Source organism: Triturus cristatus, chromosome 10, assembly GCF_964204655.1.
Source record: "Triturus cristatus chromosome 10, aTriCri1.1, whole genome shotgun sequence".
NCBI lineage: Eukaryota > Metazoa > Chordata > Amphibia > Caudata > Salamandridae > Triturus > Triturus cristatus.
Genome location: NC_140593.1, coordinates 1,195,243,393 through 1,195,269,857, shown reverse-complemented (window position 1 = coordinate 1,195,269,857; position 26,465 = coordinate 1,195,243,393). Strand labels below are relative to the sequence as shown.

The 26,465-nt window shown below is 46.4% G+C and overlaps 1 protein-coding gene across 4 annotated transcripts in view; it reads left to right on the top strand.

The window, feature by feature from the left end:
• The window catches only part of LOC146797025 (catechol O-methyltransferase-like), a 143,892-nt gene that overhangs the window by 103,318 nt on the left and 14,109 nt on the right, over positions 1-26,465 (top strand). For all 4 annotated transcript variants that reach the window (XM_085629626.1, XM_085629629.1, XM_085629628.1 and 1 more), the window contains 2 exons: positions 1,095-1,380; positions 2,342-2,535. In XM_085629626.1, the coding sequence (XP_085485752.1) occupies positions 1,095-1,380; positions 2,342-2,535 (480 nt within the window). The remainder of the gene's footprint in view (positions 1-1,094; positions 1,381-2,341; positions 2,536-26,465) is intronic.

The following is a 26,465-nucleotide window of genomic DNA, read 5'->3' as shown; positions in this document are numbered from 1 at the left end:
TGCCTTAATCAAAGGACCCCTAGCGGATCGGTTTTTTTAGTAGGGTGCAAATGGACGGCCAAGGAGCCATCTACAGCAGTTCGTGCTTCGGCGGCACTTGAAGTAACGTGTGCACCATTAAGATATTCATATACACCAGGCACTCATTCCTATCTGTTGTTGGACAGGGCTTTGATTCTAAGTGACTAGAAGTTTTAATTTACAGGCATTTACTAATGTCATTGTCTAGCGCCTGTGTACGTTTTTAGGTGTCTTACAGTTATAATCTAAAGTCTTGTAGTAGTGCCTTTGTCTAGTGCCTAGGGAAGGATGTATGACGATACAACACAAACATTTACAATGCATGCCTTTACAATGCAGTTTTTACATCGCAATATCTATTACAATGCATGTTTTTACATCGCATGCCATCACAACACATTTTTAGAAACGACATTTACAACGTATTCCACTACAACGCATACCATTACAATGCATATTGCTTTTAGGGCAACAGTAGGGTAAGTGTTGGATAGTGTAGGGCTAAAAATTACTATTCCCACTCCATTGAGTGCAACAGTAGGGTAAGTGTTGGATAGTGTAGGGGTAAAAACTACTATTCCCACTCCAGTGAGTGCAACAGTAGGGTAAGTTTTGGATAGGGGAGGAGTAAAAATTAACATTCCCCATTAGTTATCTTATATCGCTTGTAGTGACATGCGTTGTAGTGACATGCGTTGTAATGACATGCGATGTAATGGCTGCATTGTAATGTCATGCGATGTAAAGGATGTTGCGTTGTAATGACAGCGTTGTAAAGGTAGTGCGATGTAATGACTGTGTTGTATAGGTTGTTTCCCCTAGGGAAGCTTGCTCTGCAATTGTCTATTATGAACTGTTATGTGTGAAGAAAGCTTGCACTGCTGTTGTGCATATTGAACCTGTTGTGTGTGAGGCAAGCTTGCTCTGCAATTGTGTATAATGAACTGTTGTGTGTGAGGGAAGCTTGCATTGCTGTTGTCCATGTTTAACCTGTTGTGTGTGAGGGAAGCTTGCACTGCTGTTAGCTGTGCTGAACATGTTTTGAAGATATAACTGTGCACTTCTCTTTTTAGGATATTGACACGATGCTGTGTGTGGCCACCGCTGTGTTGGGTGCCCTGACCCTTGTGTTTCTCCTGGTGCGGCACTGGGTCCGGACGGATGGCAACTGGGCCCTTTGGTGGCACGACAACGTATACGAGAAGTACCAAGACTTCGTGACAGGCCGGACACGGCCAGAACGCTTGCTACAATACCTGCAAAAGCATGGCACACGCGGAGACGCCAACAATGCAGTGGACACCATAGACCGGTTCTGCAGCACAGTGGAATGGGCCATGAATGTGGGCGGTGAGAAAGGTACAGGATGCTTTGCATGAGTGCATTAATTGTCTGTTAATGAATAGCCCAGGTCTGGGTCTGGAGACAGAAACTCTAAGCCTTTAGTTCTGCTCAGGAACTAATGATGCTGCAGACTGAAGCTTTGTTTTTTTACCACCAAGAGAAGGCAGCCCTCTGTATTATCAGAGATCTAAAGAGTGGCTGCCAGCATGGGGCAATGAAGAGGGCTGCACCCTGTGCAGGTGAAGGACTGATAGTGCTGGGACTGAACCTCCCTATATATAGACACTGAAAGCCTTAAGGAGAGGGCCCCTCGTTTGTGTCTGGTGTTCCCTCCTCAACCCAGGTTTACTGGTACAAGGGGTACTGGTAACTCTGGTGGAGGAGTGGGAGTTGGGGGTGAAGGGGTGGGGGTAGATGGAAATTAGGAATTCCCCACCCCGTTCCCCATGCAATTCCTCAGTTTCCCTCTGAGTTTCTCCCACAGTTGAAAAACACCAGACACCCCGGTGTTCCCTTGGAACTCAAAATTCATATGGGATGGGTAACCCTCATCACCGACTCCAAAGGAATTAAAATGGGATTTCTTAACCAGTCCTGGCAGTCTCTTTCCCAAGGACAGGAGAGCTGTAGACCTAGACTGCGATCGAGGACTGAAGCCAGTGCAGAGTTTACTCAAAGCCCAGAGGAGACACTGACCATGTGGGGAATGAAGCCACCTCTATATTCCAAGGCTGGGGAGACACTGTCAGTTCTTGAGACTGAAGGTCCATCTGTGTCCAAGGACAGGAAGGAGGTGACCTTGTTCACAACTGAAGCTTTCTGTATGTCCTCAGGACTTTCTCTAGGTCCCAAGATGAAGATGGGAAGGAACGAGGCAGAGATACTTGATTCATATGTGACCTGCTTGTCATGGACAAAAAATGATAATGTTTTTTTGACGCCCTTAAGAGATCACTGAACTTTGGTTTGCTTGCAGGGAAGATTGTGGACAAGGTGGTGCAGGAGACAACCCCCCGCACGATTCTGGAGCTAGGCACGTACTGCGGGTACTCGGCCGTGCGCATGGGAAGGCTTCTGGGGCCTGGATCCCGCCTGATCACTTTGGAGATGAATCCAGCTTATGCCAAGGTGGCCAGGCAGGTCATCGCCTTTGCCGGCCTGGACAAGCAGGTGAGCACCCCCTCTCCCTGATCTACCTTCTCTTTGTGACACTTTTGTGAAAAAGTTCTGGGTCTCCTGAGAAGAATAGAATATCATGGCCATTTATGCTCTCCGTCACCACTAGCCAGTTCCAGGAAGCCATAAACTGTGCCAGTGTTGGTGGTATTCTCACAGCTGATGAATGCAGCAAACCTGGCACAGCCAAGACCCATCTGTGCTTGCTCTTGTTTGAGTTGTCCTAGGCTTCTGGCTCTTCACCCCAATGGTGCACGTTTGCATTGCTAGGGTGGTTCACATGGCCCCAAATTTGAAACAGTTGTTTTCAGGACAGTGGACTAGATGTTGGTACTTACAATTGTCTGTTTTGCAGCATTATATCTGCAGAGGTTCATGGTAACCATCTCCATGATGGACAACTTTTTATTCTTGCCCCTGATAGATGCTTCTAACCACAGATTCCTCACCTGTAGACTATTTTGCAGGCGCCAGGCTGGAACTGGAAGGTTTCATAGCTGTGCTCCTGCACGCTGCCAGGGGTGCCATGCTTCTATGTGTTGACTTTGTTCCACCTCGGAAGTGATGGAGCAGATTCTAGCTGATGCTAGTTCCTTTGTTTCCACTCCTTCCAATGCTGGTCCAGAGCTCCGCTTTGTTTTTCACCAGCTTTATGAATCCTTCAAATTGAATTCTAGTGTACAAGATAACAATGACCCCATCTAAAACTACAGGGTTCAAACCATGCAGTGATTGTAATAAATAGACCTTCGTAACGTACCCATACAATGTGTACCTTTGGTGGTGGTGCTCGGGCATGACTCCAAATTATGCGATGATTGTGCCCTTATGCACCTGAACACAATCGAAGACCATGAAGCGAGGCTGTATGTCACCAAACATCGAAAGACGCCACGGACCTTGCGGAAGTTCTGCTCTTGCTCCAAGTCAAGGGCGTAGACCTGTTCCCGCTCTCGGGCCGATTTCGCAACAGGTCTTCTTCGCATTCTAAGCCATCTGTTATGATGAAGTCAAAGTTGAAGAGGAAATTCAAGAAGGAGAAGCAAGACTCGACCCCATCTTGCCACTCTCTATCTAAAGAGAAGTCACAAGGGCATAAAGGTGCCTCTCGATCTTGCTCTTGATCTCTGACTGAGGGCCATATCCCACAGTTGATGCCGATGTGCCCTGAACTCCCAGGGGCATCGGCGACAATATAGCAAGTTGAGGCCTTAAAGGAGACCGTCTACGTATTTTTGGCACTCTTTTGGCTACTTCTGGTGGATCTTCAAGCCCCAAGGATCCACAAGGGCCTCCAATTGGGTTACCACTGGTGGATCCATCCTTGGTGCCTTCTGAGCCTCTGGAATTTGCCTGGGGTTCTGCACCTATCCCATTGCTAACTTCCTTTCTAGCTCCAAGGTCTGTGCTGGTCCCTCCTTTATCGGAACATCACCAATGCTGGAGGTAGATCTGCTGTTGACTCTGATGCCTGACCCCGAGCCAAATCCGTCTCAGCCATGACTGAGGTTGCACTCCGACTCCACTACGGCACATCCGGTTCCTATACAAGTTGATTCGGGCAATATAGACTTCCACTAACACGGACCTGCCCTCAGAGGCTCCAGCAGCTTTTTGGTTTTGATTCCGACCAGAGCTTACCACCATTTGTGGATGACCATGGGGATGATTCACCCTCGCATTATGATGATGGCAGTTTATACACGGACTTACAGGAGGCCAGTGGACTTGACACTTCTCCTGATACAGGGTTACTTCCCTCCCTTGGGCTGCCAATGGAAGAGAGTGTTTCCTTTGGTGTAGTAATCAGATGTCCTGCTGAAGTCCTGGACCTACAACTACCTTCTCTTGAAGTTAGTACGAACGTCCTTATAGAAGTTCTGCAACCCGGACCTACTTCCTCTAAGCCCTTACTCTCATTCAACCTAGCCCTAATTGACACTCTTATGGGGATTTGGTCTAAGCCTTCCTCTTGCCCACCAGTGAACAGGAAGGTATCCAGGTGCCGTTGGCTGGCACCTGGCAACCCCAATATTCTTACTCCGCATCCTACTCCTGAGAGGTTGATGGTCCAAGCTTCCACCAGCAAGGCGAATCATAATTCTTATCCCACAACTCCCGTGGACAGAGAGTCAAAAAGAATTGAGGCATTTGGAGAACACATGTTCTTTTCTATCAGTTTATTCCTGAGGGCGGTCAATGCAGTTCACCTAGTAGGCCGCTACACGCACACACGCACTCTGGGGCATGGTCAGCAAGATCTTGCTGGCAGTCCTGGTAGGGCCTCTTTGGCGCAAACCATTCAGGATGGTCAAGATAATGCCAAATATATGATTCAGACTGGTCTGGTTACTACTGATCGCTTGTGGTGAGCACTAGTGTGTTGTTCCGTCACCCTGTGTGGATACTATCCACAGGTTTTTCTGGAGCTGTGCATGCATCCATTATGGATAAGCCTTTTGATGTATCCCGCCTATTTGGAGATGAAGCTGATTCTGCCCTAAAGAGCTTCAAGGAAAATTAGGTAACCGCACATTCTTTGTGACTTTTGACCCCTGCCAGTCAGTTTCCTCATCAGTTCCAGTCCGTCTGAGGCTACTTCAGAACCTTTGGCTTCTAGGCAACCCCAGGCCTCCTGTAAACCCTGCTGCTTTCACCTCGGGCCTTTTGTAACTGGAGACGGGGAGTAGACAGTCAATGACCAGGTCACCAGGGCCACTGATCTTACCTGCCCCCTCCCCTACTGCATCAGCCTCCAAGCTCCTTTAATTTGCCCTGAGCCATGTACAACCACCCTCTGGGAGGCAGGATCCAACATTTTCTCCCAAAATGCCAATCCATCATATCTGACAGAGGGGCCCTCCAGATTAACCAGCAGGGCTAAGCCCTTCCATTTCTTTTTGACTCACCACATCTTCTCACAGAGCTGCACCTACCCATCTTACTGCAAGACGTGTGAGCTCTACTGTCCAAAGAGGCCACCACAAGGCTGTTGGGCGTGTAAATATGCTATTTCCTCATGCCGGAGAAGGATGGAGGCCTTTTCCCTATCTGAGAGCTTCACACTCTGAATGCCGTCATGCAAAGACCAAGTTCACAATGCTCACATTGGCCCAGGTTGTGTCCGGCCTAGATTTGGGTGACTGGGTGGTAACCTTGGACCTGTATGACCTGCACTTTCATGTGCCCATCCTCCTATCCCTGCTGTTCAAGGTGGGCCAAGAGCTTTTTCAGCTTGCCATGTTCCCCTTACGCCTTACCACCACCTCTCGGGTGTTCACGAAAAGGATGGTAGTGGTCGTTGACAATTTTTGGAGGTTGGTGATACCAGTATTCCCTATAATTGGCTGTTGAAGGCTGCTTCTCCTCAGTCAGCCACAGACCACCTCCATACAATGGCATACCTCCTGTTGGAGTTCTCGATCAACGAGCTGAAGCTTCCTTATATAGGAACTGTTCAGGACACAGTGCAGTTTGGGGCCTTTCCTTCATTTCAATGATTCCTGGACTAGGATCCTCAATCCTGGATCTCAGTGAAAGAAGCTTTGAGGTTTCCTGGCATTTTGACTTCCCGCATTTTGCCTGCCATCTTTGCCAGGTGGCATATACCCTGAATTGAATAAAATTGAGCATCACCTCTTGAAAGTGGAGGGGAGACTCTGTGAGCTTGACCCCAAACAAGCTTTAAGCTTTTACCTTGATTGTCCCAAAGACCATTGGTGAACAATCATCTTTTTTGTTGGGTTCTCTGGGGCAAAGAAAGATAAGAGGGTGCAGAAACGGATTTTATCAAGTACATAGTCCTTTGCAATAAGATCTGCTACTATTTGGTCAAAAGCAGCCTCCAGATGGATTGAGGGCCCTTTCCTCCTGGGCCCAGGCTGCCACCATTGTGTTGGCATGCGAGTACCTGTTATTGACATCAGTCAGGCTGTGACGTCAGTGCATATGTTTATGAAGCACTACTGCCTTAGACAGCTAGTTCCTACAGGAATAGCAGTTCACTTGTTCGGTCTTGCAGGACTTTTTAGTCTGAGGCCATTCCACGGAACATCCACTTGGGAGGTCTGCTTTGGTATATATTCTAAAGGTGAGGAATCTGCGGGTAAATGTATCCTTCAGAAGATTTGGGGGCATATGTATCAACATCTCCATTTGCGATTCTCAAATAGCGATTTTTTGAGAATCGCTATTTGAGAATTGCAAAACGGGATGTATTTAAAAAAATCGCACAAATTTTGCGATTTCTTAAAATTCCTTAATTGCGATTAGCAAATTGCGAAATCGCAATTAAGGAATACCTTCCCATTCATTCCTATGGGCCAGGAGGACATTAGCAATGAATGGGAAGTCCTTCTCAATTTGCGAATCGCTATTTGCTAATCGCAAATTGAGAATATTTTCAAAGGTGCAAGGGTGTCATGATGACATCCTGATGCACCCCTGAAATCAGCATGTGTGCACATATGGCGCACATACATGACCTAAGGGCATGTATGTGCACCACATGGCACTTTGAAATATGCAAAAAAGTGCATATTTCAAAGAAATCGCAATTTACCACCAACTTGAAGTTGGTGGTAATTTGCGATTTCTTAAGGAGAAATCGCACAACTTGGGTGCGTGTTACATTGCATTTAAGAAATCGCAATTTGCGATTTCTTAAATGATTACGCAAACTTAAGAAATCGCAAATTTAGCGATTCCTTAAGATTACGAGGCTGAAATGCCTCATACATCTCCTTTTGCGATTTTGTATTCGCAAACGCTGTTTTTTTGCAATTCGCAGCGTTTGCGAATACAAAATCGTTTGATACATATGCCCCTAAGTTACTTACCTTCAATTATGCTCTTTCTGGTGGATACTCTAATCGCAGATTTCTCTCTGCCCTCCACTTCCCCATTCTATGGAGTGGTCTGTTTTGACCATCTAAAAGGGTCCTAAACTAGAAATCGAGGAACCAGAACTTGATACTGTCATCTCGCCCATCTCCATTTTACTGGTAAAATTTTAAAGTAAAAAGACTGTAATTCAGCTGAAAGAGCAGATTGACGTCAAACACTTCCTGCATGACCTCAGTCGCGCTTCATACTACATTGCTGCACTAGGACGGCCACTGTCCAAATTGTGGCTGACACACTTCACATTTCAGACCAACTTGTCCTACTTGACTTCTTAGCAGCCTTTGACAGGTGATGATCAACCCCTCCTAAATCTCTTCAGAACCCACATTTATTTCACCAGACACCACACTTTGCTGGCTTGCATCCAGTTTTATCGTTCAATCCAGACTCGTTCATGTGGCCCCCTCAAGCCCCACAAGGATCCATCCTCTACCCACCGAGCTTCAACCTGTATGTGAAAAGGTTTAGAACTCTCACTGCCAGCCGAGGAGTAAACACTCGCTAATATGTCAACATACACAACGATACAAAACATTTCCTCAGTCAAAGATCTGGACTGCTTCGAAGAATGACTCTTCATCTTACAAGCTAAGCGAAGCCATGATGAAATGTGTCCTCGTCGCCAATCACCTCAAAAAAGCTCATATCCAGGAAAGCTCTCCAGTATGGACAAAGGAGGATTCGCACCACAGCTCATCACGAGCCCCAAAATTACTTGGCTTTGCCAATCGAATGACTACTATTTTAACATCCAGCCTACCAAGAGCGTATGGAGTACTTACAGAGTGGTACTAAATCTCGTGTCTATGGAGTGTAAAACCTTTGCATCCAGATTTAGAGTTCAGAAGAGATGTAAAATCCCTGGTCTTCTCACACTTCACACCTGGCCGGTGGCAATCCCTAACTCGCCAGTGTTCCTGATTTCTACCCTAACCCCGTTGAAGAGCAATCTCTGCATTGCTGCACGTCTTTTCAGACTGCTGAATAATTTGGGACAAGTCTTCCATTCTGACAGATCTACATTGTCTGCTCCTTCCAAGCCTGAATACCCCTTAAGGCATTCTGCATCACTCACAAAGGAAGTTACCACCCCAATGGCCAAAAACTGCACATCTTTAAGATCCATTTAACACAAGGAGCCAGAACATTTCCAGAACAGAAGTGAAAAAATGCAAAAATGACTGAGACAAGCAGCAAACTAGCAGAAAGGACCAACATCCATGCTCACATCATACCCATTTCATTTATTTTCTGAGCTGTAAAGAAGACACCTCTCTTGAAAGATGATTACTTCCATCCTCAGTGGGTGCTTCTCCCCTTCCTCTGTCCACCCTCGCTCCTCTCAGATGGCTCTTGCCCTTCTGCTATCAAGATGATTGTACGTTCACTTGCATTGTTTCCTCACTATTTGGTGTAGCCCCTGACCTAGGTTTGCTTTCTATAAATATGAACGCAGAGATGCATCAAGAGTTGGAACTCTCTGTTGAGACCCTCTGGTTTCAAAAATTCAGGGAAAACCTATGGAAGATGAAGGCAGGAACGGCCATGGCCACAACATCGACCACCGGAGAAGGTTGCGTACAATACCAATGGAACTGTTTGTAAAACTTCAGCAAGAGCTGGGCACCCATCCCTCAATAAATCACTATAAGTACTCCCGTAATGGGGCCAGTCAGCAATAGAAAACTCTGCTGCCGGCTCAGGTGTTGGTATGCCCTATTTGAAGTAAATAACACCACCTAGGCGTGGGGAAGGAGGCAAGTCCTTTTGTTATTATTTTCCCTCACACACCCTAGTGGTGTCATGCTTCATCATTGGGACACGCCAACGCCTAAAGGTCAGGGTGGGCTCGACCAATATTTCAGGGAGCACTTGGTGAGAAGATTTTTGGCCAGGGGGTATAAAGATTAAAAATCAGCGTCAAACCCCAGTTTCCCTTTATTCTTGGGTTTGGCGCTGATGTTAAAAAGATAAAGAAAAGGGTTGCTAGGGGTATTATGGTCCTAGGACCCTATTGCCAACATGTTTCTGTTCTTAATGCCCCATAAAGGGTGCATGGACATGCATCCGGGCTTGTGCCCCCTGTAAGTTAGGGAAGAAGAAAGAGAAGTTCCCTATACTAACATCCAGTAAGGGCAGATAGCTGCTCCTTATTAAAATGTCATTCCATAATTGAAATCACTCCATCTGTAAAAAACAAAAAATGACAAACAACATATATAGCGCGTCAGTTCTTTTTGGCAAAGAGACATACCAACATTAAAAATGTGATCGTCTCTGCCCATTCCACATCATCATATGTGAAACCAAGAAAATAGAATGTGCGTGTGATTAAGGCATAACCACTCGTTTATGTGACACACAGCAATTTGGCGTGTATCTAGTTTTTTTGTGTGGCGGAATTTTCCGCATTCTATTTGCACTCATAATTATGGTGTCTGATTATCAAAGTGGCGGTACTATACCGCATCCTATTCTCACACATCCATTTGCGTGTGTTTATAAGACAACAGCCAGCCTTATCAGTCGAACTTCCAGTACACAAACACGAGTTTAAAACAAACCACTCCTTACTCACTTCCATGTCATGAATACAAATTCACTATAGTCTTATGGTTATGCTCACCCCAATTTAGGAGAGGATAAACGTCATGTGGGACCGCTACACGTGGGGTAGCCCTGTAGTCACACTCTGTGTATTCATGCCAAAAAATTACATTCAGACCGGTAGGTTCCCGATCAAATGACCGAGGTATAGGAAATTAGCCGATCATAAGGAGAAAATCCAATCGCACACATAGTGGCCGAGATATGTAAGGAAAAACAGAGAAAAGAAACGAAATTGAGGTATACTGATCGCGCATTCGTTCGTAATCATACTGTCTCTCAACGTGCTCTCTCAATTTCATCCAACACACGATTCCATGTTACTCACGCCACCAAGGGTCCTGCCCCGTGTAAACACCTATTCGATATGGGTTCCCACAGCTTGGAATCACTGTCGTAATCGTGGCCACGATTTTAAAGCTTGTATGCGGGCCTTGATTGATGCTTCCGTTTCTTTTCGGAGTCTCGGAACACCGCCCCATGCGGAAGTGGATCTTGCGCATGCGCCGTCAAGACGAATATAGGACTTGTAGTTTAGTATTGATCTGGGGTAGTTCTGAAGGTGCAGACTCGTTACTCAGAGTGCTTCGTGTCCCTATCTGTGTTAGAAATTTAATGAAGGAAACATGCTCCATCCTCAAAATAAGGGGCTCGATTTTATGTAATTTCCGATATTACTAAAAATTGATGTTATATTCAGGCGAGGACTTGTTATGGCTTCTTCGTGTTCCCGTTTGTAAATAAAGAGAGAGAGTGGAGGAAGAAGAAAAACACTACATCCTTATTGTCTGGTGCTCGTGTACATCTGATTACTAATATTGTTCCCATGTGGTGTTAAGGTCTTTACAGAATCGGGGGGGTTCCATCTACCAACTACCATAGAGCACGCGTAGTGGGGATATATATTTTTAATTTCCTGACCATAGGAATTAGCGCAGAGAGGGTTTTTTTATTATTTTTATATCTGAAGAAAGGATTTCAAGAGTCAAATGCAATGACTCATTCTCCATAGATGACAGAGTGACCCTACTACCAGGGGTACATGTATACAAATATATATATGTATATAAAGGTGCATTAATATACAGATATCCCAGGAACGCAATGTATGATCAGATGGGGGCTCATTCTATATAAGATTCTTGAATGTTTTAATAGCAAATTAATAAGCCTGAACCAGATGCATCACGGGGAAAGGGGTCGTTATCATTAATATGAGACCCATGTGTGAACATAGTAGTAGGGAAGTTATTTTTTCTTTTACAGAGAAAGTCTAGACTAACGTTTCTTGTTGAGTTGATTCCAAGGAATGTGGTCGTTAAGACCAGTTATGTGGGTTTTCAATCTGTGGACCCATCTTTGTTCTCGTTCTAAGAGGACCTTAGACATGTTACCATCCCCTTTAACTTTCTCGATCACAGACCACCAGAGGTCGCTGTCTGAGTGTTTTTTCTCTAAGTAATGTGCAGTAAGTCTAGTTGCTGTTATGGATCTTCTGATGGTACTTCTGTGTTCGTTAATACGAACTTTTATTTTTCTCCCTGTCATACCTATGTACAATAGTTGGCATGGGCATTTGATTACATAGATTACTCTCTCCGAGTTGCAATTGGTATGGGATCTCTGTTCCCATTTGTAATGCATGCCCAAATCAATTTCTTTGGTGTGTTCCGTGAATACACATGCCACACATGACCCACATGGATAATGGCCCACAACAGATGGTTGATTCCATAAGGTGCTTTGGTAGGTGGTTTTTAATTTTTGTAAGTCCGTGTGGATTAGTGTATCCCTCAGGCTTTTATTCCTTCTGAAGGAGAACATGGGTTTCTCAAATTTCAACTTGTTTGAAGTTAGTATTTGCCATTTCTTGTGGATAATTTTCTTGAACTCATTGGATGATGCATTAAAGGTAGTTACGCAGATGAGGGTATTGAGTTCCTCCTTTTGATGAGTCTCCAATAAAACATCCCGTGGAGTATTCCGGGATCGTTTTTGTGCCTTTTTTTTTTTTTTTTTTTTTTTTTTTTTAAAACCTTTATTTCGGTAAATGCACAATACACAGCGTCTGCCTACAACCCCTCGGGGCCGGCCGCTATGACATTGTAGAACATAGAACAATAATGTCAGGATAAGAAAAGGTTTAATTTTATGATTTTGTCGAGTACAATGTAGTGAACTATGAAAAGAGTCGAAGCTAACACTGACCAGGAGAGACATCACCGTTCACGGAGCTCCCAGAAGGAGGCGTTATATAGGAAGGCATTTGTAAGGAAACAGGTGGCCACCATCCGGGAACTAAGAGCAAACACTATACCACAGAATGATAGAACACAATAAACTCCCTACTAACACTGAACCCCGACCCCGAAGAAACAAAGAAACATAAAAGAGAAAGAAACCGAAGAAGAAGAGAGAAAGAAAGAGAAAGAGGGCCATAGAGACGAAGAAAAGACATAGAACACATCCCATCCCCCCACCCTGCATACCAGCGGAAGGCCACGGCCCCCCCCCCCCCCAATAGGCATGCCTGTCGCCCCAAATGAACCCCAAGTAGGAAAGAGAGTCTGGAGAGTGGGAAAGAACATCCCAGTCTCCGACTCCCAGAGAAGGCAGGAGGAGGAAATTTTACATACTCCCGGTCACCACAGCCCCATAAGCATCCCCCACCCTGAATATCATCAGCACAACTGAAGTAGCAAGCAAAGCAGCAGGTGGGGAGACTCCATTCCAAATGTGCGAATAAATCAGATAATTAGCAGTCCCGTCCTAGTCCCCGCCCGCCAATACGTACAGCAAACTAAAGGGAATCGCCCAGCCCTGGCCCGATCCTAAGTGGCCCCACAGATCCACCCCCGCAATCAACAATAGCAAATTACACACATGCGGCACAGCAAATACATAGACAAATATTCTAGTCCGGGTCATGCCAGGCGGTCAGGCAGGATCATCAAGGGAGACAACATCAGCCCTGGCCAGAACGCTGAGACCCCACCAAGCATGGCCACCGCTGGGAGTGTACCTCAGGCAGAACAAAGGAGCAAGATGGCCGCTCCCGGCATAGAAGACGCAGAGGGAGAGGAAGCGAGAGTTCCCAATCATAGACCATCACCACAGCGATAGTGACCAACACAGTTTTCCCCACAGAACGGCACACACTCCGGCGATGTTGAGGAAGCCGTGGCAACACTTGCAGAGGCAGAGTCTCAGCTTGTAAAGTGGAAGGGAGCTTTGTATCTGCAACTTTGTCATTAAAAGAACACTCGACACTGTAGCCAGGGAGAGGACGTTCCACAGTATCCCCCTGTCGCCACATTGTATCCGCCTCGAAGGGAATGAGAGGCATTGGGGGGTCAGACAACCGCAGTAGTTCCCTGGATGGCATAGCAGCATCGATCTTCCGCTCCAGTTCTCGAGTGGTTTGGCACCATGTCGCCCTCAAGTCTTCCAGGGCTAGAAGGATATCACCATAGGTCAGGTCTGCTCCCCGCTTCCGCATGTCGGCAGTATGTAAAGGCGCCACCGGGACACCCTCCAGCTCGACAGTAGGCAGGGAAGCTTGCGTCGGGGATATGGAGGCTTCCGTCTTTCCGGCGAGGTAGACCGGCACCGCCACCATTTTTGCAGTTAGCCCACATCGGAGGGGTGAGGGCGACTCCATAGGACGGAGGAATAGTAGTTAAGGCAAGAAGAGTTACTGCTCGCTATACGGGGCTCACACGATGGGAGAGCCCTCGGCTGTATTGCAATACGGGTGGTGGGCGCTCTAAAACGGATACCGCTCTGACCGCTGGTAGCAGGACAAAGGAAGGTTCGCCAGCCCGGACCCAATCATACAGGAATTCTCTCCGTCGCGAAGAAGGCTCCGCCAAGCCGCCCACTCCACCTCCGGTCACATTTCCCCAGGCGCCGGTCCAGCCCCAGGTCGTCTCACCGTACGTGATAAGCGGTGTCCGGTGGCGGTGGTCGGGCCAGAGTGCGTGGGCAAAGTCCAAAGTCGGCAAACTCTATGAATCCTCGACCAAAAAAGCCGGCGGGGACATCGGAGGAATGCGGAAAGTATCAGCGCATTCGTGGTTACATTTGCTCGCGCCGTAGGCAGGATTAAAGATCAGGATGTCATGTAAACAGCAGACGGGCTGCGGAGCCGGGAGCTCAGACGTCCTGTCCGTCCGCCATCTTGGCTCCTCCGTTTTTGTGCCTTTTCAATGATTCTTTTTGGATATGATCTTTCCGCCAATTTCTTAGTCAGGACTTGGGCCTCGTGTTTGTATTCTGTCAAATCTGAACAGTTCCTACGTATTCGTAGGAACGGACCCACCGGTAGATTTTCTCTTAAAGCACGCGGATGGGCGCTGTTAATGTTAAAATGTAGCAGACTATTTTTGTCTGTGGGTTTGGTGTATAGGGAACTGACAATACCATTGTTCCCAGCACTGATTGTGACGTCAAGAAAAGATATATGGTCTTGGTTGTGGGACATTGTGAACTTCAGATGTGGATTTAGGTTGTTGAGCCATGTATGAAACTGTCCTAGTGTAGTTGTATTTCCTTCCCATATAACAAGGACGTCATCAATGTACCGCCACCATTTCTTTATGTTGTTTGAAAATAGATTCGGGGTCCATATATGTTCATCTTCGAAATGCCCCATGTACAGACATGCTATGCTCGGCGCACACGTACTGCACATAGATGTTCCGTGGACTTGTAAATAGAGCTGGTCATCAAACCTAAAGAAATTCTCCTTCAGTGCCAAACGTAATAGTGTGATGACCCAGCTCACCGGAGCTTCCCAGGGCCAGTTCTCTTAGTTCAAGACAGTCTGAATCACCTCAATGCATTCTTCTTGAGGGATGCTTGTGTAGAGAGCTTCCACGTCTAGACACACTAGTACATCCTTCTCCGGGTTGTATGGCACATCTTGTAGGATGTTCAGAAGATGTTTGGTATCCTGTATATAAGACCGGATGCGTGTGACTAAAGGATGTAGAAACCAGTCTGTATACTTTGAGAGAGGTTCCAGGAGAGACCTGATACTAGATACAATAGGTCTAACCGGAGGAGGGGACTTGTTCTTGTGTATCTTGGGTATGGTATAGAAAATAGGTGTTCTTGGGTCCTCACAGTTCAGAAATGCGTGTTCCTTGTTGTTGATCCATCCTTCTCCCAATGCTTCGGCCGTTATAGAGTTTATAGTTTTCTTAAGCCGTGTGGTAGGATCTCTAGCGAGAGGTTGGTAAAATTTAGTGTCGGCCAGGAGGTTCAGGTATGTTGTGCGGTAGGCTGTGGTGCTCTGAATCCCTCAAACCATGGTGTTTGTTCTCAGCAGCAAGTGGGCGAACGAGATCCAGTCCTTCAACAAGTAGAAGAAATGATGGAGCAGACTCGTCCCCGTCAACTTCTTATCATGAGTCCAATGAATTCCCTCACCTCTGCCCTGCCACAGATTGCTAAGTTGGAGATGGTGAAGAGTTATGAGTTTCCTCCAAAACTGGATGAAAATAACTACAAGTAGGTGGGTACGGGACTCGCTTCATCATGGTTATTCAGAAAATGTAGCGTAAAACCAGCTCACAAACCTGAAAGGTGTACCTGGAGAAATATAATGGACATCAGCAAGGGGCCTATTCTGCCCTGGAAAATGTGTTGGACCCTGCACCCGCAAGCGCATGAGTCTCTGGAACTTATTCCAGATGTGTCCTGATAGGAAGAAAAAGAATTAAGTTTTAAAGCCTATTGTAAACCTTGAGACAATGACATCTGAAAATTAAAGTTCAGAATTCTCTTTCTACATTACTAATATTGTACTCGCAGGATGGAGCTTACCTAGCAGGCCACTAATCCCCCTCGCTCCCCCAGGCCTCGCATTTTACGGCCCCCTAAGCACCAAAGATTTCTAAGGGAGATGGTGAGAGAAACATTGAGGCACCATTTGGCTTTGTGGGGATGTTGCAAAGGTCCTTCACTGGTTGCAGCCCAATGCAAGGAACTGAGGTCAATCCTTGTCTGGTTTGGTGACTCGTTTGAGTACCACATTCAAAGAAAATTGCCCAAGAGTACCTGAGAATGTGCAGCTCCTACCTTAGCTAGGGTGCAAGTAACACAGAAAAGTCTTCCCAACATTGGTTCGAAAAGCATCTCATACAGACATACAATGGCACGTCGCGCCTCCCATCAAAGAGCATAACACACTTGCGAGAGAATATCAGTTTTCAGACCATCGCCAACAATTGTGGTCAGGATGCTAAAGACGCTTTAAGGACTTCTATGATTTTTTGGTACTCACATTGCCATGTTGTGTACACGAACCAGAAGATGTTGAATATATGTGCCAGTATACATATATGATCTGGGATACGTCGCTTTAAACAGGCATTCGCGGATACAGGTCTTCCTCGATCCCAGACTGTCGTCTTCAAGAGCCTGACTGGAGCAAAACTGGAGTCTACTGCCTTCTAGGAGTTCTAGCTCCCCTCTGCCACAGAAAACCAGACTTATCTTGGGCAAGGCAAATTTCAACTTGCAGAACGTCTAACCTTCTCAATGAAGACTAAAGAGAATTGTCCCACTTTGAAAGGAAGAAAACATTGAAGGGGATGTAATGGGCAGAAAGGACAATTAGGGTCACCTCGGTCTGTGATCCCCTATGTGTGACATTGCTGTTAAACTAGAATATTGCATTCAAACCAACTCTCTCTCTTTCATGATATAATCAAATGTTTTACTGTGCATCTGCTTTTACTCTGACCTTCATACTAACATCTGTATTTCTCTTTCTAACTCTGCTTTCCCCATGCCCTTCTTGGCTCTGGATCCCACTGACATCTGTGTCGCCTTCCTGTCTGGGCCCCAATCCCTCTATCCTCCCTCTTGCTTACCTTCCTTTCCTGACGCTCTGCTGTGAACTCTCTACCCCTTGGGTAATCTTCCTCCCACTTCCATTGTATTTCTCCTCTCCCCTTTGTTCATCTCTCCCTACCTCCAACCCTCCTTCCAAAACATTCATGTCTTATTATTGCCCTAATCACCATCTTCTCTTGCTGTCCATGTATCCTCATCTTCCCCCACATCCTTATCTTCTCCCTCTTTGTTTTCTCTCAACCCTCAAACTTACCTGTCCCTCATTCGTTTGTTCTTCTGCATACCTTTCTCATTCCCCCTTTAATTCCCTACTTCTACAATATTGCGTTCTTCCTTATGTCCCTTGTCTCTCATGCACTATACAATTATTCACCATGATTAACCCCCTCTTCTTTCTCAATCCTTCTTTTCTTTACTTCTGTGCCTTAATTACCTTTTACCTCCCTGCAACCATCTCACTTATTATTGACCTGCATTCTCCTTACACCTCTCCTCGCTTCTGTACCACTCTTCTCTGTTGTTCGTCATCCTTTCAATATGCATCCAATCTCTCTGATGGATTTTCCTTACTCTATCACCCTGTAATTCTCTGTCCTCTTTACCCTTTGACGGTACACCTCTTCTATCCACCCTGCCATTCCCTGCGACGGACCTACCTCTATTGTTCCTCCGGCACCCCTGCCTTCTCCCCTACTCTCACAGCCCTCTGTGCTTACCAAGGAGGGACAGCCTACCTCCCCTTTACACCAGCCATCCCACTCGGCTACCCATTGTCGCACAGAAAAGCTGGCTGAGAACCCGTTGCCGCCTCGGCGCTGGCGCCTGCAGGAAGCCCTGATTTTCACCACTCTGCAGTGCCTGCAGCTGCCGCTTCAGTTGTTCTCTCGCTTGTCACTGCCACACTTGACACCGCCACACTTGACACCACCCTTCCCACAAGAAGAGGAGGAGGAGGAGGAGGAAGAGGAGTGCAGCTGGGGGGAGGCTTCATCTGGTGGTTGGACACGCAAGGTAAGATTGCCCCTCTCAGTTTCCATCCTCATTGGAAAGCTGTGAGTTTTCAAAGGAGACTCCTCTGAAATTGGATAGGTGTCGATACATGTACATGAGTCTAGAATTAGTCTCTTGAATATTCTAGGTCATGGTTTTCACAGACACACACACACACACTGAAATTGTGGGTGGGCGAGTGCCCTGAACCACTTTCCAAAGACCTGTGAAAAGGGAATTTCCACCCAATACACATGTTCAGCTATAGAATGTCACACAAGACACAATCCCTGATTTGCCCATCATTTTATTTTTTACAGTATAACTTCTGTCACCTTTGGCCAACTTTGCCTGATGAAGTTAAGACTTAGCACTGCTGTCTTTCTACATCCTTGCTGTGTGCTGGCACATTTCAAGTGGAAGAGAGACTTGTGTTACTCTGTTGCTTCAAATGAATGCTTAGGCATCAGTGCTTCACATGAAGTAACGAATGGGCAGGTGCCTCTCTTCATCAGTGCTCCACATAAAGTAACAAATGAGCATGTGCCTCTCATCATAAGTGCTTCACATAAAGTAACAAATTAGCATGTGCCTCTCTTCATCAGTGCTTCACATCAAGTAACAAATGAGCAACTGCCTCTCTTCATCAGTGCTCCACATTAAGTAGCAAATGAGCATCTGCCTCTCTTCATCAGTGCTCCACATTAAGTAGCAAATGAGCATCTGCCTCTCTTCATCAGTGCTCCACATAAAGTAGCAAATGAGCATGTGACTCTCTATCAGTGCTTCATATTAAGTAACAAATGAGCATGTGCCTCTCTTCATCAGTGCTCCACATAAAGCATCAAATGAACATCTGCCTCTCTTCATCAGTGCTCCACATAAAGTAACAAATGACCATCTGCCTCTCTTCATCAGCGCTCCACATAAAGTAACAAACGAACACCTGTCTCTCTTCATCAGTGCTCCACATAAAGTAACAAATGAGCATGTGCCTCTAGTCTACTTGAAATGTGTTAGAACAGCAAGAAGCGAGATAGATGATGGCTGCTGAAGGTTAACTTTCAGCTAGATTCTGGTCATTGCTCAGTCCTTTCTGAAGATGTTAAGTACCTGTTTTGTTTATTTTTTGCAACCTTTAAGGATCTCTCCTTACAGTTCCAAGTTACAATCACCTTCCAGGTCCCAGCCCTAGCTCTCCCCGTGCTGCTGCATCGCTTTTGCTCCTATCCTTTCCCTGTTTTCCAGTGCTTTCTCCTTGCTTTTCCCTCATTTTCACTGCTTCCTCCTTGCTTTTTCCACTGTTTTTTAGTGCCTTCTCCTTGCTTTTCCCTCGTTTTCACTGCTTTCTCCTTGTTTTTTGCTTCTATTCTTTGACTGATCCTAGCAAGAACCCAGCACCTGCATATCCTCACAGGTGATTAGCTGCGCTCCACAAATCCGAGCTCATTGATTGATATTTGCTTAGGAGGCCTTCCCTCTTAAGTTTCCCCAAGATAGCCTACAGAGTGGTACGTCTGGACATGTCAAAAATAGACTCTGTAAATAGGGCAGACCTCATCTACCTCGAACCCTCTTTACTGCTTGTAGAGGCTGCAAAACTTCATTGCCGGTCTTCTTATGGGCCTGCTTCAGAGTATCGAAAAAGAGATCCTGTGCGTGGCTTAGAGAACTAAATTTGTAATTATGATCTTTTACTGAAAGTTGATGTTGGCTGTACTGACCCTTCCTGGGTGATTACCATAGCTAAAGGGGTTTAAGCTGACGTTGCATGTCTGATACTGCAATATTATAGAGAAGATCTTATTAGCAGATTGCCACTGTGTATTTATTTCTCAGAGGACGACTGAGCTGTACTCCTGGGTATCCACTTGCATGTCCTAACCCTGCGTGCATTTACTCTTGTGAGCTTGTCAGATGCATCTGACATGGCAGATCCTCCAGTTGGGGCAGAATGCCTAGAGTTACAGATCTTGCTCAACTACAGATCTATTCTTTTCTGGGTACAGGATGAGATTACGGTCTCTTACCTCTTGGCATTCGTTTATCTTTGGGGTTCCATAGGAACCTGCTCCGTTACTTCCCTTGCAGATGCCTCTCTGTAGCCCCTGCTCCAGGAGTTGCAGTCTATGGTACGTGTTACCTATGATACGACCACCTGCACGAAAGCGCTGGTCACAGATGCTCAATAACTAACCATGTAGGAAGAATAGGACACTTTACTCCACACGCATTTACAACGCGTACCATTCCTCCGCGTTTTTTACTCTGCAAAAATGTTTACAATGCAGGATTTTACAACACAATCCATTACTACGCGTTGTCCATTACAACACCATGTACTATTCTAACTCCACCGGCGTTGTAATGGGAAATGCGTTGTAATGGTTTTCAGTGTAAAGCCCTCCGTTGTAAAACTTTTTGCGGAGTAAAAAATGCAGGGTAACGACATGCGTTGTAACGCATGCGTTGTAAAGGATGTTTCCCACGTAGGAAGGAGCAGGGGTGGATAAAGGACAACTGGCTGCACTTTGTGGCAAAGTTCCAATCGTTTATCACCTAGGTGTGCAGAGCTCGTGACGAAGCATGAATCCCTTTTCCTTAGTCTGTGGGGTCGCGTCTGGCGCTGTGGGTGCTACGGAGCAGAGTGATACTTCTTGAAGGGATCACACGCTCCATATTAAACAGGTCTTTACATCTAGAGGAGAGAAGAAGATCAGTGAGACAAGATAATATTTTCTAAGTCATGCATTTCTTAGCTAAAGAGCATGCATAGTTTTTGGATTGTAGTTGCATCTATATGGTGCTTTCTATACTGGAGGAGGCAGCAAAGTGCTTTTAGCAGACGGGTAGCACACTACTCCATTAGTTACTCATGGTTGGACAAGCGTTTGTTTATAGAATTACCTATTTAGGGCGTGTTTTGGTGTTATACGTGATGACCAGAGGAGTCTTGTTATTGTCTCACATGTAGATGTGCTTTAGTGAGTGGCAGCGGGGAGTGTAAGATGGAATCGTGTATGTGAACACAGCGCCTACAATACTCCAGAGCACACCAACTACTTATGGTATGGGTTGAATTATGTTAATTGCTGTCAAAACAGAGTCATTCCAACAATCATAACACTAGAAGATTACAAGAATAGAACCAGTTTTACAGTGCTGAAGCTGAATGTTTGGGCTGAATGCGACAACTTTCAATAAGGTGTTTGCACAAATTGAATATTTCCCCTCTGGAGCACAGTCAATGCATAGGGAAGATATTTGTGTATAACTGAAGACTCCTTGGGAGGAGACACAGCCAAGGTGCTGACAAAAGTTGGCAGTTTCCTCTAGAGAGATACAGTTGATACAGTGAGAAGAGTTTTCGGACACGTTGAGAACTTCATAAATGGAGACACAGCCGACACGTGTTTCGCTGTGTAGGAGAGTAGGATCTGCACTTTTTTTCTGATGTATACACTGGTTTCTGGCTATAGTCTGGCTGGGTCCCTACTAATCAGGGCCCCAGTCTCACTGATCTCTCTAAACAACTTGGTGTGCATATTAGATGCGCTAGTGATTGGATACTGTGGTACCTTATGAGCCCCTAGTATATGGTACCTTAGGTACCTAGGGCATTGGTACTTCACAGGCCTACCAGGGGCTGCAGCATGTATTATGCCACCCCTGGGAAGCATTCTCAATCTGACACCACAGGCCTGCTACTGCAGCCTGTGTGCGGTAGTGTTAGCACTTCTCACTGAGGTATAGGTTCCTATATCTCACCTTAAACACACATATAAACCTATCAGCCACCCCTATTGCATGCCCTATCAATCCTGAGGGCAGGGTGCTTGGTTTACTATGTGAGGGGGTGCTTCTGCATGAGCAGGACCCCTCTACAGCTGGCAGAGTCTATTCTCTGCTGCTGTTTGTGGATGCGGTTAAACCATATACTTAAGTGCATTATAAGTTATAACCTTGCGGTAAATGCTAACTTTGGAATGACTGCATCAAAACATGTCGTGTTTGGTGTCAAACAACTTGGAATCATACCCCCACACGATCCCACCCTTCTAGAGGGGATGATGTGTACCCACTGTACTAAACGGTAGAAATCTCCAAGAGCCCTGGCATCACAAAATGGATGCCACCAGCACAGACACTGGGCTGCCCTCCTGCTGCTGACCGAAACTCACAGTGGAGGAAGCCCAACAAAAGGCATCCTGTCACAGGGAGGTGTCACCACCTCCCAGACAGGATTTAGTGTATTGGAGCTGGGTGGGTGCACTCTTAGAGTGCTTTGAAGTCCTGCACTGGGGGAGCAGTAGGCTCCTCTGTGCACATGCCAGCTTAAACCGGTTCAGGGGCTACCTGCCCCTGCTCTGGCGCGAAACTGGACAAAGGGAAGTGGGTGTAACCACCCACTACCCTCACCCTCCTAGAGGAGTGGTCATAGAGCTAGTCCCTCCCCTATCTTCACTATAAGATAGCAAGCATTGCCATTGCAAAGCAGATAACCCTGGACAACGCTCTACAAAGAAGAATCCTGGCCCTTCGACGTTCCACTATCTTTGGAAGACTGAAGAATCACCCTTGGAGTCAAGGAGTGACTCCCCTGCTTGGCAGGCACCAATAACTTCAATCAACGGTTGCAAACTTCACCACTCCCGCCGGAGTCCGAAGTCCCTGCGGCCCCTGATGCGGATTTCCTGACCTCTCGGCGGCCATTTTGAGTCCCCAGCGAAGTTGTGGCATCTGGACCCCAAGAGTGACGAGGAACGGCAATACCTGGGAAACGTGCACTGATTTCGAGTGCAAACCCTAAACAACGTTCTACGAACTTGTGCTTTGGACCATTTGTGGCCCAAGTCCCCAGCAGGTCTTGTTCCAAAAAATCTGCGGCCTACCCCGTCCCGAGTGACCGTGGGCTCCTGCGAAACTTTTCCTGTGGCGGCGTCTTCGGGATCACTTGCCCGTTGTCTAGTTGGTCCCCCGAAGACTTTCTCAACGATTCAAAGGGCTCTCCTGGTTGCTCCGGGCCTGCCCTCACTTACCCTCGCTGGGTAAGTCCATCAGACCTTGCTGGTCTGCATCACCGACTATCTTCAGTCCACACGAGACTTGCAGTTGCCAAGGCTTGTTGGCTCCAATCCAGTTGCCGACACCGTCATCAGCTGCAGACGTCGTGGGTCACTCTGAATGCAGCTGCTGGTCATCATCGATCCCTCCTGGACCTCGTGAGCGAAGAGACAAAACACCATCGACGACCTGAAGCGACGCGACATCTGTGGTCATCCATCCTGCTGGCCACCGGTCACTGGCAAGTGACTTTGAACACTGTCCCTTCAATTTTCAGGTCCTCGTCATCTTCAATCCACCTTCGGATTCCAGCGGACACCTCTTCAGTCGTCTCAAGCAGCAAGTCTTCATTGGTCTCCATTGAAAACAGCATCGCGACCCGACACCAAAAGACACCTATGCACCCGGCTTCCCTGGGTGAGGTAACTCGTGCACTCCGGTGCCCTAGTGTGTGTTGGCCCTCGAAATACTTACCCTGGAAGTGGCTTGCTTGTTGACTTCTTCGAAGTGCTCTAAAACTTTAAAATACAAACCGCGACTTGCTCCATTGTAACCTATAGGAAACCCGCGGCTGTGTTTAGACACTGCACACGTCTCCCGTGGGCTTGTTACTTACCTGCTAATACTGCAGTAGTAAAGCCCCAGCGATGCCCTAGGCTTTGTCATTTTCAAGTCAACTTTGTTAACCCATTTTTTTTGTATATGGTCTGGTACGCCCCTAGGGCTCCAGCCATATTTGTGCTTAATTTATTGAGAACTGTTGACATTTGAATGTTTACCTGGTTTCTAATCTCATAAAGAGATTAGTAGAGTGTGTCTAGAAATAAATACATATATATTTGATATATATATACCTGTGTGGTGTCCTTTTCATTTGGTAATTCAAGAGATTATAAGGTAAAACAAGCTGCTTTATATTCCTCTGAGACTTAGCCTGAAGGCTGCTCTCCACAGCTACCACTAGGATAGCTTTCTTTAAAAGGTTGTCTTAAACCTACCTACCATAAGAGTCGAATTGGACTGGTGCAAGGTGGCCACTATAACTAGTGACCAGCATATGCCAGGCCAACTTCTCACACGCTGGGAGTGTTTTTTTTTCTAGACTTTACTCCTGTGATAGAGAGATTTAGACCAGGGATGTTTTATTTGAGAAAATAAATTACAAAAAATCTTTGTAAGTGAGAAGACTATAATTCCCGTAAAGTGCTCTGCGTTTTTGTTAAGTGATAAAAGGATTTGCAGTTTCAAAGTCACATCTGTAATGGTACCCAGCGAGTAAAGGAAGGCTTCCTAAATGCTGGAGTACTGTAGGTAGTTTGTTGAGCGTGGTGTCTCACCGCTCCCTGTTGAGTATCCCTACGCTAGGAAAGATACGGTCCAATGAAGCTCCCATTTACTACATTTTCAATATGACTAAATTGTGTGTATTATTGTTTCTTACTGCGTCACTAATTATTGGATGTGGGGTTCGCGCGATCTACTGCTACCGTTTGTTAAGCTGTGATGCTTACACGGTGTCGTTGTGTATGGTTGGAGCACTATGGACTCTGTGGACATGTGTAATAATCTAAAGGTCCATCGTCTCATGTCGCTGTGATCATAGAGATGTGGTTTGGCGCACCAAGGAGGCCGAGATAGCTTCGTACATGGATGTATGACGTTAGAAAAGTGTAATTTACTATTCCAACTCCAGTCCACTTAACAGTAGGGAAGGTGTTGGGATAGTAAACTACACTATTTGTAATGTTAGCACGCCATCTAGCGCAAGTCGATGTAAAGACTTGCGTTGTAATGGCATGCGTTGTAAATCCACTTGCGTTGTAACAGTTTCGTTGTAATGGTAGTGCATTGTAAAAGTTGCGTTGTAAAGGTTGTTCCCCTTCGTACATGCTTGTGCTTACTATCTTGGGAGATTGATTCTGCCTGGCTGTGGTCTGGAGTTGTCTGTTGAGGGGAAACCAAGCCTTTCCTACCTTCTGGAATTCCAGATAGTCTTTGATCATTCTGGCCTGTGCTGGGTGCGATGTCCAGAGTTTTGCTGCCTGGACGTGGGAGGTTCCACTCTTGTGTGACTCCCTGCAGGGTTGGATGTTCAGTTGTAGTGCCAGGCTAAAGTGCAGGTACTAGCCCTTGGGTTTAAACTGGCACCCATGCTGAACCTTCCCTACTAGGAGCTGTGCCTGGGTGAAAGGTCCCTCTCTAGTCCGGCAGCAGAACTCTCTACTTCCCAAGTTTCTCGTAAACGAAGGATGGCCGAGTGCTGTCGACGGCCCAGTGCTGTTGACAACCCAGCGCTGTAGGTGGCCCAGCGCTTAGTTGGCCCAGCGCTACAGATGGCCCTATGGCAATGCATAAAGTCTTGAAGGAGAAGCCTCTGGCCATGGGATCCCGTGGCGGACTGGGAGGGCTGAGTGATGTGGTCCATTTCGCGTGGATGGTGTCGTTGTCTAGCTGAAGTAGGTAGAATGGTGCTTCTACGTAGAGTCTGTGTGCATAATCCCGGCACTGCAGATCTAGGGCAAGGTCCGCCTCATCGAAGGTGGGAACCCTAGGTGTGCGATGTTCCTTCGAAGAGTTCACGTGGTGACTTGGGTCATTCAGTGGTCAAAGTGGGCGGGATCTGAGGGGCACAACGTACCCACACTTTTATTTTAAGGACAACAGTCCCCATACTTGTTTTTAGTGCACTTCTGGTGAGTTGGGTCATTCCAAGGATGAGTGACAAGCTGTAGCTCATGATAACTTCCATGAATCTTACTTCATTCGGTGTCACCAGAGGTGTATTAGGCCCCATATGATGGGTAATTGATGGGTCTTCCATTCGTTGCAGGAATGGCCTTGGTTTTTAGGTCCAGCCTGGTAGCGCATGCGCTGCTCTGCGAGCCTTGCTGTATTAGAGTATGGACTTGAAGCTCCGCCCACTCTTCGCCCATATTTATCATTGGCTTGTGTCATTGTCCTTCAGAAATGCAGGCTTCTGATACATTAATAGGCTTGTTAGTCCCTCCTTAATACCACCTTGTCTTCATTTTAAACTCTCATGAGGACTGGCCCTTTTACCTCAGTTGTTACAGGGTCATCTTTTTTAGTCTGTAAGCACTATTTACTTTAATGAATTTCTCCTACTGTTATTTACAATGCCAAAAGCATAAACTCTCTCTAATGCGAGACCGATTGCATTGCAAATGCTTGTTGATGAGTGAAGGGGGTTCATCAGCATCCATGGCCCAGTGTGTGGCTGGCGTACATGGACGTCAATTCATAAGAATGCCAGTGGTAGCGGAAGTGACGTCACACATCCGTTCACCACGGAGCACTCCTGGTTGGCCCTTCACAAGCCTCTTATTTGCAGCCGAGGGGCAATGGTTGACACTACAAGAGTTGACTCTACAGGAAGTGATTGGTAGTTTTAATGCCTGGCTCTCAGAGCCTCGTATGTTCCATGCACACACCTCATCCTTCGTGACCCCTGAGAGTGAGACCAGGAGTAGCAC